The sequence below is a fragment of the Panthera tigris genome, chromosome A2 (assembly GCF_018350195.1).
Source record: "Panthera tigris isolate Pti1 chromosome A2, P.tigris_Pti1_mat1.1, whole genome shotgun sequence".
Lineage (NCBI taxonomy): Eukaryota > Metazoa > Chordata > Mammalia > Carnivora > Felidae > Panthera > Panthera tigris.
Window position 1 is genome coordinate 167,453,969 of NC_056661.1, and position 20,593 is coordinate 167,474,561.

The window sequence follows — 20,593 nt, forward strand, 5'->3', positions numbered from 1 at the left end:
ACAAATCAACCAAAGGGAGTCTAAGGTTCCAAGGTACAGAATGACTTGGATTTGGAAATGCTATCGACGAAGGCACAAGTATGGGACGTCAGTGCAAGAGAGAGTGTCAGAAACTGTCCTCACTCTCTTGACCTTGGATCAAGTGGACATTTACAATTCTCTCTATGCACTGCTTCCCTATCCTGACAGACACAGCCAATAACCTGTGTATGGCCTGCTGAGGAGAGGACCTGGAGAAAAGAAAACCACTACAATTTCTAAATACTATATAATTATGATGAGAAAAAAGGCATTAGAGACAGTACTGAATACTCACATTGGACAAAACTTCCAAATGAAAGGATTTCAAATATTTTCAACTTTAAGTCATCTATCTTGCAGGGTTCTTATTACCTCTTGGTAAACATATCAGTGAGGAGTTCTGAGCATTCTGGCAGATTGGCTGCTGAACTTATCAGTGAGAAAATGACTCAAATGTAAATTGGTACCAACATAAATTTGTGCCTCCAATCTTTTTATAAACTTCTTTACCTATTTTCCAGAAGGGTTATCATAAAAGCTACCTCTCTATATTTCCTCACAACCCCCCAGTTCTAATCTGCCCTTCTCCCACCTTCCCCAGAGGCTCAGTATGCATGCAGATCAGAAAAATTAGAGCCAAGAAATCTTAATAGTTTTTTTCTGAGATACTGGGATTCTTTCTCCTAATAGCTGCTTCTACAAAGAAAGTATTCAAGGTTAAAAACAGGAGAGGGGAATGTTTCTCTCAGAACCTGTCAATCCTGTAATAAAATGTTAACAGTAGGGTCAAATTTCTCATTTGGATGGTAAAAAGAAATTGCACAAAATACCTTGGTTTATCTATTTCTAGTCCACATAAAAAGTAGGCAGTCAAACTAATTCATGCAGTAAATCCACAGTTGTACTTTTCTCAGTGGTTTGTGTCAGCTTTAGGTGGACTTTAATTACTGTGGATTTGATACACCAAAAAGAATGCTACAGTACAAAGACATTAAAATACAGTAACTGAGCTGGAAAATCCACCTGCGTAAAGGCCTTTTTCTACCAAGAAACATTTTCAAAATTCTCTCCTAGGTGCTTTTTGCATTAGCGAGAAATTTCACTAGGGACTGTAAGGAGCACTAATATTCCTTCAGGGCTTACCTGAGACCACAGGTGGTGACTATGACCGCTCCTTTATATGCTCACCACAAATCTATCAGGGTATATTTGTCGCTTTCCTCTGTGGTCTCACACTCCAACAGTTCGAAATAAGAACTGTCTGCTGACCAAAGGAAGGCTGGCTGAAACTCCAATGGAGAGCCACAGCGTGGACCAAACCTCAGCTCCATGGTCTTGAGACTCTTCTGGCTCAAGTAATGGCAGAGTACATGAATGACCACTACCTATTTTTGTAGACCAGGAAACATTAAGATAAAAACTAAAAAGCTAGGTTTATCCCAGCACATCTTCTATAATCAAGCTGTCTAAATTATTTGAAAACCAGTTCTTATTTCTAATTCACTAAAAGAATAAATACTTTGAATGAATTTTACTATGAGGCCTTCTGTAATTTCATATAGTACATCTGCCATGTTGGATGTACTATCCATTCATCCATTTATTTCTGAAGGGAGGCTTTAAATTTCAGTGCATGCACATAATGACAGGAAAATTTAAGCCAGGACTAATATTCAATGGTAGAATCTAAACAGGAACACTTTGTTCCTTCTACCCAGGAGAACAATTAGATAGATATCCCTTCATCAAAATACTAATGTCAAGAGATTTACTTAATGCCTTACAGGGAAGATGCAGGTCTATGGATATTTTCCAAAGACTTGAAACATATTTCAATAAAATTCCAAAGTCATTTAGACATTCTTTCTTCAACTGCTCAAGAAAAGTCATATAAATTATGTCATAATCTTGATTCAGACTTGAGGTTCTGGCATAAATTACATCAATTTCGCAAATTAAAATGAGTCCAAGAATAGGAAACATGTCTTCTCATCTCCTTCACTAAACATTTAAGACAATCTGGTTGCTTTTGGTTTTAAATTCACATCAAATGCTACTATTCAGATTTATCTGCTTATGTTTTGACTGAAATGGACCAGAAGATAGATATGTAATTGTAGCACTGAATTAATTGCACATGTTCTATATACCAAGTGGAATCAACCCAGCTTTGTTCTACTATTAAAGAAAAAAAGGGGGCACCTGGTGGCTCAGTCGGTTAAGCATCTGACTTCAGCTCAGGTCATGATCTCACGGTTCATGAGTTTGAGCCCGGCATCCAGCTCTGTGCTGACAGCTCAGAGCCTGGAGCCTGCTTCAGATTCTGTGTTTCCCTCTCTCTCTCTGCTCCTCCCCTGATCATTCCCTCTCTCTCTCTCCCTCTCTCTCTCTCTCTCTCTCTCTCTCTCTCTCTCAAATAAAAAGAAAAAAAAAAAAACCAACAATAATAAGAAACTATAGGAGTCTGTGAAGTCACAGTCCCCCATAAGTACAGAACTGACAGGAATACCAAACATCTACACAAACTCAGAAGTCACTTCATGTTTGAAAATTAACTATAAATTTTTCATTTTCAAGAAACTGGTTTATATATTTCTAAGAGCTTAATTTTATTCTCTCACACAGACAGTATATATTTGAAGAGTTATGAGAATGAAGTCACATACCCCAAATCTACCCATTTTCTCTCTTTACTCCTTTATTAGTATGCAATGGAGAACAGTAATCAGGCACTTGGAAACATTAGGGTTTGTTTCCTAAATATAACAATTTATTTTTACTAGATGTTTGAAACCAAGATCCTGATACATGCCTGTTTGTCATTAACTGTGATCGTGCAATACAGAAATACCTAAAAAACCCCAACACCACCTCCCCACACACACAAGCCTTCAATTTGGTGTTACAGTGATATCCCGGGGAGAAATATCATGGCTTACTCTATCGTTCTTTCTCTTCCATACAAGAGGCTTAATGACGGGAATCTCAGGGAAAAAATTACAAGCGTTTTTGTACATCTTTCTTTCTTTCTTTAAGAGAAAGTGCGCATCTGTGCATGCCAAGTCAGGGAGGATAACAGGAAGAGTAAGAGAGAGAATCTTAAGCAGTCTCCACGCCCAGCACAACGCCTGATACAGGGCTCAAACTCAGAAACCGTGACCTCATGATCTGAGCTGAAATCAGGAGTCAGATGCCTAACTGACTGAGCCACCCAGGCACCCCTTTTCCCATCTCGTGATCAAATCCTGGATTCTTCCCAATTCTCCCTAGAAAACCCACTAGTTTACTCACTATATGTGCATCACTACATACAGAAATGATAATTAGATCACTTGTTCATGCACTATATATGTGTAACTATATACAGAAACAATAACTAGATCCTAAGATCACCTTCAAGAATTTCTCCTTTTGGAATATTACAGACATTGTAAAAAGCGCCAAAAGGCCCTGTGTGCACTTCACCCAGTTTCCCCTATGGGTGTATTGTAAACAACTATAGTGCACCCTCAAAACCAGGAAGTGGATATGGTTTCTACCATTTATCTATCAATCACCTATCACCTCTCTCATTTTCTATCATCTATGTACCACCTCTCTATAACACAGGTTGTCAAAGTCGCAAAAACCACACACTACCTGACTCTATTTACATGGGCTGTCCAGAGCAGGCAAGTCCATAGAGAAAAAAACTGGATCAGTGGTTGCCTAGGGCTCATGGGAGACATGTGGAGGGATGGGTATGGAGTTGAAGAGAGGACAAAGTCATTCTAAAAGTAGACACTGGTGATGGTTCTATAATACTGTGCTATACTGAAAAACAATGAAGTGTACATTTTAAGTGGCTGAATTGCGTGGTATATGAACCGTATCCCAAATATAGCTGTTACAAAAGAGAAACAAACGTACCATTCCCTAAAATACATACTGTGCTACCATACTTCATTTATTTTACTCAGATATTTCCCCAAATAATATCAAAACCAAGTAAGTAACCCCAGAGGCCTAGAGATAAATTAGTAGCCTGAGAGCTCCGTGTTGGTGGATTAACCAACAAACAAGGACACGTTAGTGATCTACTGGCCCTAAAGGGCACCTGCCCCAATCGCTGGTGAAGAAGTAACATACAGGGGCATGCCATTATGGGGACCAAATTATTTCTGTATTTAAAAACTTGTATATATGTCAGAACTGAAATATTTGGTGAGGCCATAAAGATACATGAATTTTTACTAGAGGATATGCTGTATATTTAACCAATGCTTGTATCTCCCCAGAAAACCCCATTCTTCCACTCCCTCACCCCGTCACTCCTTCACCCTTTCACTCCCTCACCTCTTCAGTCCTCCAGTCCCTCACTGCCTCACCCCTCCAGTCCCTCGCAAATTCTCTCCCTCACCCCTTCACCCCTTCAGATCCTCCCCTCTTCACCCCTCCAGGCCCTCACTCTTTTACTCCCATCCCCTGGTCCTGATTCATTTTTTATTTTTAAGTGCTTGCAGGGACCTGGCCGATCAATCACTGTACTCCCTCACCACTCTGCAGGTGAAGGATCTGAGCCCCATCCAGTTGGTGCCGGTCAGCAGCCACAGAGCTGGGGTCCACAGAGGACCGGCCTCTGACTCCGACTCCACACCCAGAGCAGCACCAAGCAAGCCCCCCTGAAGCAGTGCCCCCACACTGTTCTGTGGGGCAGCCAGACTCCGCACGCTTCCCTACACAAAAATGAGGCTGTCGTGAAAGTTTTAAAATCTATTTTTCTCCTCTGCTTATAATTAAAATCCCCAGCGTCTCCAGCCTGTTCTTCTCCTGAAGCTATAAAATGTAAAACAAATGAAAGAGCGTTCATGACTCATAAAAACATAAATTCACTAAATGGTCACATTTATCAGGTACTTCACAAGTCACTGAATTGCCAGATGCCATTTCATAGGTGAAGTAAGTGAAGCCCAAACTAGAATTTTTCTAGAGCGGTTTACGTCAAGCTCTACTGCTTAAAATTTACAAATGGCCTCATAGCTGGTGCTAATAGTAACAGGATTTTCATTTAAAAAGGTTCCATGCTGGGGCACCTGGCTGGCTCAGTCAGCAGAGCATGCGACTCCTGACCTCAGGGTCATGAGTTCAAACCCCACACTGGTCATGGAGACTACTTAAAATAAAAATTTAAAAAGTGTCATTTAGTATCCAAAATATTCATATAACTTACAAAACTCAACACCCAAAAAACAAATAATTAATTTAAAAAATGGGCAGAAGACATGAATACATATTTTTCCAGAGAAAACATATAGATGACCAAAAGACACACGAAAAGATGTTCAACATCACTCACCATCAGGGAAATACAAACCAAACCCACAATGAGATACCACCTCACCCCTGTCAGAATGGCTAAAATTAACAACACAAGAAACAACAGGTGTTGGTGAAGATGAGGAGAAAGGGAAACCGAGTTACACTGTTGGTGGGAATGCAAACTGGTGCAGCCACTCTGGGAAACAGTACGGAGGTTCCTCAAAAAGTTAAAAATAGAACTACCTACGACCCAGCAAGAGCATTACTGGGTATTTACCCAAAGAACACAAAATACTGATTCGAAGAGATACACACACCCCGATGTTTTTAGCAGCATTAGCAACAATGGCCAAATTATTGAAAAAGCCCAAATGTCCACTGACTAATGCATGGATATAGATGTGGTCTATACATGCATATATTACATATAGAGTACGAGGTATATATTTATAATATATACACACATATACACAATGGAATACTAAGCCATTAAAAAAAGAATGGAATCTTGCCGTTTACAACGTGAATTATGTTGTAATTTCACTTAGGTGAAATAAGTCAGTCAGAGAAAGACAAATACCATACAATTTCATTCATATGTGGAATTTAAGAAACAAAACAAATAAACGTAGGGGGGAAAAGAGAGAGGAAAACCAAGTAACAGACTCTTAACTCCAGAGAACAAATTGATGGTTACCAAAGGGAGACGGGGATTAAGGAGGTACGGGTTGTGATGCGCACTGCGCGTTGTACGAAAAGTGTTGAACCACTAAATTCCACACCTCATACTAATATTACACTGTATGTTAATTAACAGGCATTTAAATAAAAACTTGGGGGAGAAACCCATATACATTTAAAATATTTACCTAAGGATACATTTTGAAATAAAATTAAACAAACAAAACGTGACACCTAATCCCTTTCTGCCGAATCTATTTTCCTATCCCCCTTCCAAATCACACTCAACAACAGAAAATATTTTCCTTCAAAATTTTATAGGGCAATCAATATATGAGGAGTTCACAAATCTAGTTTTCCTTATAAATAGCGTTAGCTTAAAGCTGAGGAGTACCTTGCAGCAGACCGATTCTGCTGAGAATTAGAAACATGCTCATGCACACGTGCTCACTCTCTCACACACGCATATACATGCCAGAAGATACTGGAAATCTGCCAAGGCATGAAGGCCCAGTGGGGCTAACATGCAGGGTAGAAGGCACTACGGTGGGGAGCTGACCTTCTGAGACTGTCTTCCCCCCCAGGGATGTGGTACAAGAGATTGAGAAAGGGGCTGAGAAGCAGAGAAGCCACAGAGTTAACGCAAACACCACAGGACCAGAGAGACAAGAATTGGGAGAGCTGGGTCGGCTGAGCAACAGACTCCAGGATCTGAGATCCTCAGGAGGGGGAAGTGAGCTTATCTGACAGTTTCACCCGTGAGGTAGCTGCCAAACTCTTAAGCTACTCAGGGCAAGAAGCTAGCCTCTAACAGGCAAAAGAGCTTGGCAGGCTCCTCATACTGAGGAAGCAAACCGGGACTGAGGGTGACTGAAGAGGGACTCAGTCAACACTGCGTGTCTTCGGGGCTAAGCCTGAAAGCGGACGAGAGCAGACTAGAGAAGAGCGGTCCGCAACTTGCCCCCGGGCTAACTCAGAACCTTGTTAGATTAAGCTGATCTGTTCCCACACTGCCCTAACTTAGAGGGTAGGGGGAACCCTCTCTGGAGGACAGGAACAGCATTCAGAGCTGGGATATACTGTACACATTTACAACCAGTTCCGAGATTGCCAACTTTGGGATGTAAATATTTCCAAACGGCCAATTTCAGGCTAAGAAAACTCACTAAATGTGGAGTTGGGAAGTTAGTTATCGTGGAAATGCAAACCAACCCACAATGAGACACTTCACACCTACCAGGACGGCTATAATCAAAAAGACAAAAAGTAGCAAGTGTTTGTGGGGCGCCTAGCTGGCTCAGTCAGCGGAGTATGTGAATCTTATCTTGGGAGTCTTGAGTTCGAGCCCCATGTTGGGCATGGAGATTACTTAAAAGAAAAAAATATTTTGTTAGGGCCCACTGGTGATGGTTAAAAGCTGAATAAAGATTAAAAACAAAAACACAAGTGTTGGCAGGTATGTAAGAGGAACTGGAACTTTTCCGCCCTGTTGGTGACAACGTAAAATGTTCCCATTATTGTAGAACCGTTCGGCAGTTCCTCAAAAACACGAGCCCAGCAACTGCACTTCTAGGTACACACCCTCCCCCTGCAAACTGAAAACAGGTATTCAAATAAAAATTTGCACACAAATGTTCACAGTGCCATTCACAATAGCCAAGAGACAGAAAAAACCCCAACGTTCATCAATGGGTAGGATGATACACGAACAGATAAACAAATTGTGGTAGGTCCATATAATGGACTATTATTCCCCATAGAAAGAAATGACACACACTGCAGGGTAGAATCTTTAAAATATTATGCTAAGTGAAATAAGCCAGACACAAAAAGTCACATATTGTAGGATTCCATTTTTAGGAAATATTCAGAACAGGGAAATCAGAGACAGAAGCAGTGGCTGCATAGGTGGGGGGACAGTGATGTAAATGTTTTGGGATCAGACTGAAGTGATAGGTGCACAACACTGTGAAGGAACTAAATGACACCGAATTATACATTTTTTAAAAGTTAATTTTGTTATTTGAATTTTATTGCAATCAAAATAAAGATAGGAATTATCAAGCCAGGAAAAACAAGGAGGAACCTTAGATACATATTGCTAAAGTGAAAGAGGCCAATCTAAAAAGGCCACATATGATATAATCCCAACCATGTGGCATTCTGGAGAAAGCAAAGCAACAATAAAAAGATCAGTAACCACCTGGGGGTTTGGGAGAGGGAGGGAAAAACAGAGGGATTTTTAAGGTACAGGAGTTTTTTGGGCAGTGACTCCTAATGTAAAGTATGGATTTTAGGTAAATGAATCAACAGTTTCAGTAACTGTAACAAATATGCCACACTAATATCCTGGCTCCCAAGTATCCGGACATAGGTAGTGTTGTCAGCTCAGTAATGTCGCCCCCCGCAAAGATATATATGACGCAATCCCTAGAACCTGTGAATGTTGCCTTATGTGGCAAAAAAAGGACTTCCAGACATGACAAATCAGGGATCCTAAGTCGGGGAGAGTATCCTAGATAATCCAGGTGGGCCCTAACGCAATCATAGCATCCTTCCAGAAGGCACTGTGATGATGGAAACAGCTGCTGGCTTTGAAGGCAGAGAGGGGGCCAGGAGCTCAGGAATGCAGCCCTAGAAGCTGGGAGCACAGCCCTGCTGACCCTTCGTCTCAGCCCATAGGGACTTGTGGCTTCCAGGCTTGTGGAAGATAAATTTGTGTTGTTTTAAACCACCAAGTCTGCAGTTATTTGTTATCGTGATCCCAGTGCAGGCGGCAAGCAAAGATGGGCTGTAACCCTTTCCCTCCTGCTCCGTTCACTATGAAATTACTATCTATAGGTGATTCCTTTTAAACTACTTCATATGCATAGCAAGATTCACTCCTTTATTTCCCCCAATGTGAAACAGCAAGCTGACTCAAGCTATTACATAAAATCAACACTTTGTATTAAGTACTGGATAGATTTCACAATCTTTATACACATGAAAAAATAACTAGAAATTATATTGTCATTTACGGTTTGGATTACATTTGGGCTTTTCCTTTTAAAAACCCAGTACTCAGGGGTACCTGAGTGGCTCAGTCGGTTAAGCGTCCAACTTCGGCTCAGGTAATGATCTCGGCAGTTTGTGGGTTCAAGCCCCACATCTGGCTCCGTGCTGACAGCTCAGAGCCTGGAGCCTGCTTCAGATTCTGTGTCTCACTCTCTGCCCCTTGCCGGCTAGCACTCTGTCTCTCTCAAAAAATAAATAAACATTAAAAAATAATAACAAAGAAAAATAAAAACCCAGTACTCAGGTAGTTACTTAGAAATTGTTAACAGATCTTGTGTACTCACTGCTGGGCATTTAAATATTTATAGCACAAATGAAATACATTAACAAACTCAGTAGGCAGTTCACTTCAAATATTTACAATGGCAACATGGGCATTATATAACAATTTACAAGCTGAGTGTAGAAAGTCCTAAGAAGACAAGCAATTGGTAGTTCACTGTTCCAAAAATTCACTAGATTTACCGAGTAAACTGTATAGAAATGCATTCTGCAAGAACTATAGTGGAATATAAAAAGCCTTGTCTTCCAAGTCCTATGCTACACACAAGTACACCACAAAACAGATTTAATTAAATGCTTTAACAAATACGTAAGTAAAGTTCAGGAAGAAAACAGAAGATAAGAGTATTACTCTGATCAATAATTTTAGCAATTTGATGCTGGTATCTCAGAATATGAGCAGCATAAATGAAAACCAGTATACCACATACTCCAGTGCAGTATTTATGGGATGAAGCAAGTTGGACATTCTCTTGTCACATCACTGGATTTATCTTGTACAGTTCTACCTTATTTTGGGAAACCTAAAACATCACCCCCGAGATGCAAACAGAAGGAAACAACGCCACAGATAACACAGGTTAAATTAAACTATTAATTTAGTTTAATTAATAAACTAAATTAATAATTCTGGGTCACTCCTGACCCAGAATAGGAGTGCATTTTCGAATCCCCACTTTGGTCACTAATCAGCACGGTTTCACCAGAGGAAGGAAAGGAGTGCTAGAATGAACAAAGATTCCAAGATGACACTTCAGAATGGAACTATAGTATACGCTGCATCAGGGCAGCTGCGGAAGGAGGGAAAATTAATCTTGTCCTCAGGATAGTATTTAAGGAAGCAGCAGCAAGGATGAGGGTTAATAACATAGGTTCCTGGGCTATCATTTTAGGGATATACAGAAGACAGAAATTATAAGTAGCACTTCTGACCTTGAATAGTAACAAAGCATTAAGGTAGATAAACTCCTAGCAACAAAACCAACAAACCGCAGTGAAACAGAAACAAAGAGAAACTCCAGGTCCCCTCTGCCCTCTTCTAGCTGACGTGGGGGAGAAGGTGGTAAGGTGGGTAAGTGGCCCGGCAGCAGGAAACTGGCAGCAACACCAGGGCTTCTAAAAGGGAGCATCAATCACTCAGATCACTAACTCAAGAGCAAAGGCACCGCTGGCCGCCACTGCCCTGCCAGGGCCAGCATGGCCCTCGGTCTTTCCTCATTCCAGCCTCATAACCACATCATGGGTTTTTGTTTCATGGCTCATTTCAATGTGTATCTAATGATGAGGAAACTAAGGTTCTAAAAGGTGTGACTGACTTCCCCAAGTGCACAGAGTCGGGAGGGGACTGGACTCAGACGGGAACCCAGAGCTACCAGGTCCAGAGCCTGCTTCTCCAGTGTGCACCTAAGCCACAATGCCATCACAAGGGAGACCGGTGCCATGAGGGCAGCCCGTGCATCTGCCACTGGCACACACCAGTCAGTGACCGAGGGCTGCCAGACTATGGCTAATGACACAAAGTCAATGACAATCCAGCAAGTCTCAGCAATCTCCAAGGAGCCATCATGACACTGTACTACGTGAAACCACTAATCCAGTTTAAAATATTCCTCCTGTTAACAAACTTTACTATCCCAACACAGCACAGAGAAAGAAAAGCTAGTTAAGCTGAGACCCCCCCATGTCCGGAGAAGGCTTTTTTTCTGAAGGTTATTCACATAAGAGGGGATCTGGATGAATCAACTGTGCATTTGAACATCAACATCATTCAAAAATAAACACTGCCCTCCAAAGTCAGACTTTTGTCTATAAAATTATCATGCTACTCTCATGAGTTCAAAAACAGTTCATATTCTAGAACATATCTGGTAAATAGCTCAAGCAAATAATGTTTCAGAACCCGAAAAGAGCAGAATATTAAATACATCTCAAATTCTAGTTTTATTTTCTCAGCATGTAATATCTAACAATCTTGAATCCAGAATTTATCAAATACCATCTAAATAAAACACAGCATCCCCATAAAATAGGTAATATTGCAATAACCAAAGACGTATTTCGAATAATGACACGATGTCCACAATGTAATGCTCAATGAAGGAGGATACAACACATACATGTATATCCATATACATCAGAGATTCAGAAAATCATCAAGAAGTTAGTAACGGTCCTCACTAGTTCGCAGGATGCAGGTGACTTTTTCCTCCTTACTCTTCTCCAAAGCTTGAAATGTTCTACAGTGAGGATGCCTTCTTCTATTAGAAAGATTATATGTTTATGAGAAACAAAGAAAAACATAATTGTGTATTCACTAAAAATGGGTAAGAGAGGCACCTGGGTGGCTCAGTCGGCTGAGCGTCCAAGTCTTGATTTCTGCTCAGGTCATGATCTCACAATCCGTGGGTTCGAGCTCCACGTCGGGCTCTGTGCTGAGTGTGCAGCCTGCTTGGGATTCTCTCTTTCCCTCTCTCTGCCCCTCCTCTGCTTACATTCTCTCCGTATCTCCCCCAAAATAAATAAACTTAAAAAAAATAGGTGAGAGGAACTTCACTTAGTGATTGAGCAAACAAAAAGAACTTTGGGTTCAACTACAATGACAGTTTTGCAAATAATAAAAAGGAAAACACAGTGTGAACTGTCGGGTTAGTATTTCCACACTTGCCATTTGCGTGGCTGTCACCAATTCCCACATGTAGTCACTAGGACGGCACTGCTCCCGACACACACAGTGCACTCAACATGTGTGCTGTTACTTTGCTCAGACACTCTGGTCTGCACACCCTGCTGTAATCCATCAGGTGCTGCACTGTGGGTTGCAGAGGTGTCCACCCTGAGTGGTCGTAAAACTGCCTTCTGCAAAGCAGGCAAAGACAGCAGAACATAAAGTTGGAAGTACAAGCATAGCTAGATCAACAAACCCTAAATAGTTTTAGTCCTCATCAATCAAATCTTTGATTTTATTAAAGACTCTAGATGTTACCTTAGTAAATGTACACAATGTTCTAAATGGCGTAATTTTTTTAAAAAAATGAACATAACACCCCACCAACAGAAAGACCTGAGAAAGGTCTGCCTTTCCTTTTTCCATACAAACTTAAGAGTCAAGAAAACTTAAATCCTAAACCACATTTTCCTGAACAAATGATTTTTAGTATGGCTCATCACAAAGAGAAAAATTTGCAATAACAATCCCACTCAAGGTTGTAATTTTCCATCAACTACTATTATGGGTGATTTGGAATTATGAATGGTATTTTTAATGTTTTTTTCCTGGATTAAGGAAACGAGTACCTATTACTTTCACTTAAAAAAAAAAAAAAACTACAAATGCATACTATGACTAAAACTAGGATCACATATACACCTGTATTCTTACCAATGGGTATATTCTTGAGTTTCTAAGGCCTGTCTTACTCACGTTTGTTTCTAGCACCTTAGCAGGAGCCCTGGAACATAAATGTTGGTTGAAGTTAATAAATGAATCCATACAGGCTCGTTTCTAATCCCCAGGCATAAATCAAGCTACTTCCTTAAAATGTAATCTCTAGGAAAAATTCACAAAAATAAATGGGTTTCCTTAAAAAAATAGGACTTTTTTAATGCAAGAAAAATAAATGAAAAAGGTCAGTGACAGGGAGAAACAGCACAAGAAAACTCACAAAGAAAACAGGTTTAATGGAAAAGCGATGGCACACAAAAGAAACCACTGATACTGTTTATGTAAGAACTGTGCCCCACCCAACTCCAAAAGAACACAAGGTGACTCATTACTTAAGCACAATAAGACCGTTAGAGACAATGGTCTATTCAAGGAAGGTGGGCTGCACTTCCAGCTCCCTCCAGGTAAAGTGCTCAACAACCCAAGAATAATCTTGGCTTGTTTTTCTGGCAGCTGAAGCTAGAAGAGAATTCCACTCCACTGCACAAGAGCTTCCATTTTCTGATTTCACAAGCTTAATTCTGAATACATCACTATCTCCCCTTCCTCCAATGCCAAAACACTCTGAGTCTCAAGAGCAGTATTTATGTCTATGCCTACAACAGGCTCCCTGTGAATTGGGAAATCTGCCCTGAGAACAGGGGGGGGGGGGGGGGGCCGGCTGGAGCACATCTACTCCTCACCCCTGAACCCATAGCAACCGATGAGCCTCTACTGCCTTCCATCACCTTCCCATACAGCTCCCTCCAGATGGGACAGTCCAGGTGGGCTCTGATGTTCCCACCACAGGATACGCCTGATTTCCCACTTGGGCACTGTTACCTTGCTATTCCCACAGAATATAATGCCATGCCCTTCTACTCTTAAATGTCCATAAATATGTCTATACGCATGTCTATATGCACCACTAAGCGTGGCACTGGGGCCATCACATCCTGCCTCCTATCTACCCAAAAGATAGCACACACATATTTCTGCATATAATAGGTCCTCAGATCTTTAAAAAAAATTTTTTTTAACTTTATTGATTTATTTTTGAGATAGAGACAGAGTGCGAGTGTGGAAGGGGCAGAGAGAGAGAGAGGGAGACAGAACCCGAAGCAGGCTTCAGGCTCCGAGCTGTCAGCATGGCCCGATGCGGGGCTCCAACTCATGAACTGTGAGATCATGACCTGAGTCAAAGTCAGATACCCAACCGACTGAGCCACCCCGGTGCCCCCAGATCTTTAAATGGATAAAAGGAAATTCACCTGAGGCAGCACTGTGTCATGGATCTAAAAAAGGTAATGATTTAGCAAAATGTAATAAAACGCAAAAGACCACAAAAAAATACATTCTAAAATCATGCTATGATAAAATGAATCTAATATACAACAAACCATTCTATACCCTAAAAGTCTTAAACATACATAAGTATGTATCAATACCTTGAATCAAAGGAGTTTAGAATAACTAACAGAAAACCACACATTTAAGCTATTTATATCTTTGAAAGATGACTTCTATGTCATTCAATCAGAATTTATTTAGACATTCTGGTACCAATGTTTACAGTAACATTAGGGTCAAGGTAAGAACATTTACCTCCCTAGTTATCATTCTTAAGCCTACACTGTTCATCAAATATTCTCTAAAAATGCCTCCAAATTTAAGTTGGAACAATAATTTTTACAGCTGCAACAGTTTTACACTATATTGCACACCTGAAACTGATGTAACACTGTGTTAACTAGAGTGGAATTAAAAAAACTGAATAAAATGTAAAAAAGAGTCACAACACAGTTTTTAGTCGGAATTCCACAAGCAAGGACATATCTATGGCTTACTCTGTATTGTAACTAATTTTCTTTTTCACTTATTTTTAAAAGTTTATTTTTTTGAAAGAGTATGTGAACAGGGGAGTGTGGCAGAGGGAGAGAGAGAACCCCACAGGCTCTATACCGCCAGCAGTGTGAAAAATCTAAATTATTTAGATAAATAGAGGCTTGAACCCACAAACTGTGAGATCATGACCTGAGCTGAAGTCAGACACCCCTATATTTTTTACTTTAGAGAGAGACAGTGTGTGTACAAGAGAGAGCAGGGGAGGGACAAAGGGAGAATCTTAAGCAGACTCCACACTCCACACACAGCCTGACTCGGGGATCCCACAACCTTGGGATCATGACATGAGCAGAAATCAAGAGTCAGATGCTTAACAGACTGAGCCACCCAGGTGCCCCTGATACTCTTTAACAGCACTACTGAGATATAATGCACACACCACGCTGGTATAGGAAACAAAGGCAAATGAAAAATTAAATTTCCTTACTGACTACAGCCCATTGACAAGTCCTTGAAACAGGTAGAGTGACATTCCTCTAGGAATTCAATGATGACACTTCGCTAAGGGCAAAAGGTTATCTTAGCGGACTCCCCAGGATCCTGTAAGTCCACTTAACATAGAAAAATTCCTTTGGAAACCTCTTTTATCACCACCTTCCCCACCCCCCAAGATACATGTTGGCAATCAGCCTCCAAGCTCATATGGCCCACTGATGTACATCTGAAGGGTTTCAAGACTGAGTTTTTACTAACAGTAATAAATGACCTTTTCCTAACAGCAGCTAGCCCGTCAAGGTCCTGAAAACCTGGTTTCCAAAACACCTCAGAGACTATCCCTAACCCCCTCCCCACCTGATGGTATATACTTAGTCACTCTTCATGACCCCAGTGTAGCTCTTTCTGCCCACAGGTCCTGTCCCTGTGTTTTTAAAAAACAAAAACAGGGGCGCCTGGGTGGCGCAGTCGGTTAAGCGTCCGACTTCAGCCAGGTCACCATCTCACGGTCCGTGAGTTCGAGCCCCGCGTCAGGCTCTGGGCTGATGGCTCAGAGCCTGGAGCCGTTTTCCGATTCTGTGTCTCCCTCTCTCTCTGTCCCTCCCCCGTTCATGCTCTGTCTCTCTCTGTCCCACAAATAAATAAACGTTGAAAAAAAAATTTAAAAAAAAACAAAAACAAAAACAAAAACAATCCCCCCCCCCCAAAAAAAACCCCACCTTTTGCACCAAAGACATTTCAAGAATTCTTTCTTGGCCGTCAGCTCCAGACACCTTTCCCCACCACTCTAAAACCGCATCAATACCATCTGCTCATTTAAAGTATACAATTCGGGGGTGCCTAGGTGGTTCAGGTCGTGACCTCACAGTTGTGGGTTAGAGCCCCAAATTGGGCTCGCTGCTGTCACTGTGGAGCAGATTAGGATCCTCTGTCCTCCTCTCTCGCTTGCACTCTCTCAAAAATAGAAATATTCAAAGTGTACAATTCAATGGTTTTTAGCATATTCACAATGCCTGTGATAGTATTCAAAGTTAAATGTTGTGACCAATGTAGAGATCACGAAAACCTCCAGAAAAGACAGGTTCACTAGGCCTAACAAGAACACTATAGTTTTTCAAAACTGGTTCTTTGCAGGAGATCTGTATTTTATAACTATACTTAACAGAATGTTAATATACTCCATATATTTCTAATTCCTATATTTATTCCTAGTTCAGTCCTAGCTCTATATTCCCCCATCTCACAATGTAAAGTGAAACTAATATTAATCTAAAACAGAAGTATTATTAAAACCAGAGCATACAAGTTGATGAATGCATATACCTTAAATTTAAATCCATTTTTTAGTTTAAACTAAAAAGATATTATTGCTTTATGTGTGCCACACTCGGGGCATTCTGTTCCCACTCGATGAAGCATTTAGTCCACATACTCAGAGCAAAGCAGTGTGCACAGTCCTCCTCTGTGAACAGCAGTGCCAGTACAAATTAAAAAACCCAAAGCAGCATCGCATCCCCATCACAGCCGTCAGGAGGGCTCTAACATCTTTTCAAAGCACATAATCACTCTAGGATCTAAGTGCTAAAGTTGCAACCACAGTTTAAAATAGCTCAACTGTTGTTCCTGAATTAGCTACATGGACTATATGGTTACAAATCTTCACCAAATTTTATTAAAGTCAAGGATTAACACGGAGAATAAAAACAAATACTTGCCGTTCCTTCACATGAGACCAAAGTGTCTTCTTTTCTCTTGTTCATTTGATCCTTGGCCTGTATGTATTCAGCTCTGGCTAGAGATCAACTCTGGACTTCCCAGAACTATGGGAAGCTGACACGACAGCTCTCCCCGGAAAAAGCCTAACAAGGAAGCCCAGTGCTTTAAATCTCAAGTACCAAAGTATGAGAGTAATAAAAGACCAAGTGTCAAAAGAGGTAAGTAGTACTGTATATGATAGATTTGGGTCTCTCTTTTTTTTTTTAATGCTTATTTACTTTACACACACACACACACACACAATGAGAGTGGGCCAGGGGCAGAGAGGGCAGGACACACAGAATCCGAAGAAGGCTCCAGGCTCTGCACTGACATCAGTCTGCCCAATGTGGGGCTTGAACTCAGGAACTGTGAGATCATGACCTGAGCAGAAGTTGGACGCTGAGATGACTGAGCCCCCCAGGCTTTCTATTTGCAGCCATACAATCAGCATGTACTGGCAGCTTACTGTAAAAGCAAGGAAAAGGGGCAGACTTCACCCTACCAAGTTCTAATACTTTAAATAAATAAAAATAGCAGTGGAAAACTGTCTTTATTCAACTCTATAAAATCTCTTCAAGAATATTCTTTACCTGTGGTCTCATTTTATAGGACCCAACTAACACAGGGTAGACACACACCACCATGACAAAAGGCCAGTCTTTGATCCATCAACTCAAACTTTTCCCTTTTTATGGGAAAAAAGAGTGAATAATAATAACATGGCTTATATAAAAAGCTATAGGACCAAAGTCTTACGGGATTATCACATGTTAATTGAGAGCCATTTTTCATATGCTTAATTACAAACGGTATATATATTTTTTCTTTTTTACTCAAAGTAGTCCTATCTCATTTTCCATATCCAGTATAAATTGTTACTTTACAGATAAAAATGGTCGGTGAATGTATCCACAAGTGAGGTTAGGAAGTGAGTACCACATTAGTTCATGTTTTCCTAGGATTCCACCCGGCTATGAATCATAGTTGTCAATGACACACCATGAAAACACGTACAGACAAATCCTATTCAAAGCAAGATACCGCTCCAAAGTTCAGAAGCCCAAGAGCCAGAGTATGTGCAGTAAAAGTATTACTAATATAGATATCATGACTTTCCTTAGACAAAGTTTCTTGTTGATCTGCTCCCTAGCTGTAGCAGAAAAGCAGGCACACTTCCGGACAGTGTGATTCACTGGTTTTATTATGACAATAACGGAGGGGTATTACAATTTATTGTATTAAAATATCTCTCTCAAACCCCAGACTCCTAATGCTTTTCTTGGCTATGATCACCGTGAAATTTTACGTTAATCCAGAAATTTTCTAAGCAGCGCAGGCATGTTTAAGTGGGGGGGCGGGAGGTGAACAAATACAAATTTGGAATAAACAAGTGAAAAGCTACGGACAAAACGTAAGTTCTATGAGATGAACATCGTGCTTCATCAGTTGGAGTCACAAAGGAAAAAGCCAAGAAAAGAATCTCTGGCTAATCACCCTTCTATTCTGTTTAAAAAAAAAAAAAAAAAAACAACAACAACAAAAAAGGAATTTGTCCTGTCCTTCAACATGGTATTGTTTTCATTTGCTCCGTGAAACTAGTGTGCATTTCACAAGGATTTTTACAGGCAAATTTGGTATGAGCCACTCCTGTTCATTTCAGCCCGGATCACGCCGCCTTTCGGTACCGTCTCTACTCTGTTTTTTTAGCTCCTTTGCGACCTCCTCTAGCTTGCTGTAACACCGACACAGATGCCACTTACAAGCCCTGCACTTCCAAAGTGCTTTCCAGGCCCGGTCACTGACTTCTCCGCCACACCTCCCTCGCCCTTCCCGCTCGCTTCAAGCTAAACGCAGTGATTCTGCTTCCCCAACAGACGCTCGGACCACACAGTCACCGAGTATTGACAGATCGTTCAATCCCAAAGGTCCCCGACTAGGAGGTTCTCTGTTTGTCATCCCAAGGCAGCGTCCGTCGGGCTCCGCGCGGCCTGGGTCACACGCTGCATGCCTGACTCCCCACGTGTCTTACGACTGGAAACAGCGCTCATTCTCCAAGCCCTTTCCTCCTCTGAAGGAAAGTGGCCCTTCTGAATTTCACCGGCGGGCCATACTCACGCCCAGTTTACACCGAGCCTCATGCGAACGTCATTTAAAAACAAGCACCGTTTCCTGCCGTCAGGACTGTGACAGCAACTCGCGGGTAACACAGAACCAGGGCGTGACGAGAAGAGGACACCCACTGCACTAGTTCCCTTGCCGCAGAAATAAATTATGCGGACAACTGCCGGACGTAAAAATAAAATAATCAATATCATGACTCTTGCTCTTAGCACTAAGGTTCCCCACCCCCCCTCCCAAATTCACTTCGGAATCCAGTTCACCCTACGCGAGTCTGACGTTACTCGAGAAAAAACGAAACACACTCTCAGTTATCTCAACAACAGCAGATCTTCCGGAGGGCCTTCCGGCTCCCCTGTGCCAGGAACGATCAAGAAATGACACTCTCCCCGGAGCAGGAAAAACCAACATCTCCAGGAGCACGGGAGAGCCGCCGGGCTCCAGGCCGCGGCGCCGCCGCCCAGAGCGCACATTCCAGAGCTCGCCGAGGTTAGGGCTCGGCTCCCGCGGCGCAGCCACCTCAGGAAAGCACGCCGCGCACTTCACCCGTGCAGCTCCGCGCGGGACTGGGGGCGCGGACCGGGACGTGGGGCTGGGAGGGACGCGGCCGGGCGGGTGCGGCGACAGTGGCGAGGACGCCTGACAGGTACCGGGGGGCGGGGAGCCGGGTGGCGGTCGGGCTCGGAGCCCGCGGAAACCGACGGCGGGGCGGACCGGTGGCCCCGGGCGGTGCGGAGCCGGGGTCCCGGCGGGCACCCGACCCCGGCCCGGGCGGGGAGCCGGCACTCACCCAGGCCGGCAGGTCGCAGGCGCGCACCCCCAGGCGCACGGCGCGCTCCTCGTCCTCCAGCAGCGCCAGCGCGCGGCACAGGCGGGTCGCCTTGAGGCCGCGGCTCCTCCGGCACCACACGAGCAGCCCGAGCGCCAGCAGCACCCAGCTGAAGCTCAGGCCCAGGTAGCCCAGCGCGTACACCGGCAGCAGCAGCGCGAAGCTGCGCGCCAGCTGCGCCAGGAGCCCCGCTACGTCCACGCTCAGCGCCGCGCCCGGGGACTCGGCCCGGGCAGCGCCCGCCTCGGGGCCGCGGTCCCCGGCGCCGCTCATCGCGCAGCGCTCGCGTCCCTACCCCGCCGCGGCGCCTCAGCCCGCGCACCAGCGCCCCTCTGAGGGGGCCGCGCCGCCGCTACCGCCCGCCCGCGCTTCCGCCCGCGGGCGGCGTACGACGCAAGCACGCAAGTTGGGCGGGGAGGCGGCCGGCCGCGGCCCGGGGTCACCACGCGGGGTGGGCGGGGGCTGACGGGTGACGCCATCGTGCGGGCAAGACCTGAGGCTGGAGTGGGCGGGGCCAACGTGAACGTCACCGCGCGAGTTGGGCGCCACCGCGGCGGCCGGGCGAGGCCCTGGACCCGAGCCACAGACTCACTGTGGGTGGGCGGGGCCGGGCTGCTACCTCATCGCGGGGGCGGGCGGGCGCCGTAGGAGGCGGGAGTGGGTGGGGCCGGCACGGAAAACACACTGGGCGTGCGGGGCGCCGCAGAGACGGCGGGGCGCGTCGTCACGTGGGTGGGTGGGGGGCCGCTGTGGCGGCAGGGCGCGGTCCTGCATCTAGGGCACGTACC

The 20,593-nt window shown here is 43.5% G+C and overlaps 1 protein-coding gene across 6 annotated transcripts in view; it reads right to left on the bottom strand.

The window, feature by feature from the left end:
• The window catches only part of ESYT2 (extended synaptotagmin 2), an 81,048-nt gene extending 60,932 nt beyond the window's left edge, over nt 1–20,116 (bottom strand). The window contains exon 1 of one of the 6 annotated variants that reach the window (XM_042976701.1): nt 19,767–20,116. In XM_042976701.1, the coding sequence (XP_042832635.1) occupies nt 19,767–20,078 (312 nt within the window). In that variant the 5' untranslated portion in view covers nt 20,079–20,116. Of the gene's footprint in view, nt 1–11,456; nt 11,484–11,517; nt 11,694–12,718; nt 13,370–19,766 lie in introns of those variants that run through there. The other 5 variants (XM_042976689.1, XM_042976696.1, XM_042976709.1 and 2 more) reach the window with 5 other exon arrangements.
• Between the last annotated feature and the right edge of the window lie 477 nt (nt 20,117–20,593).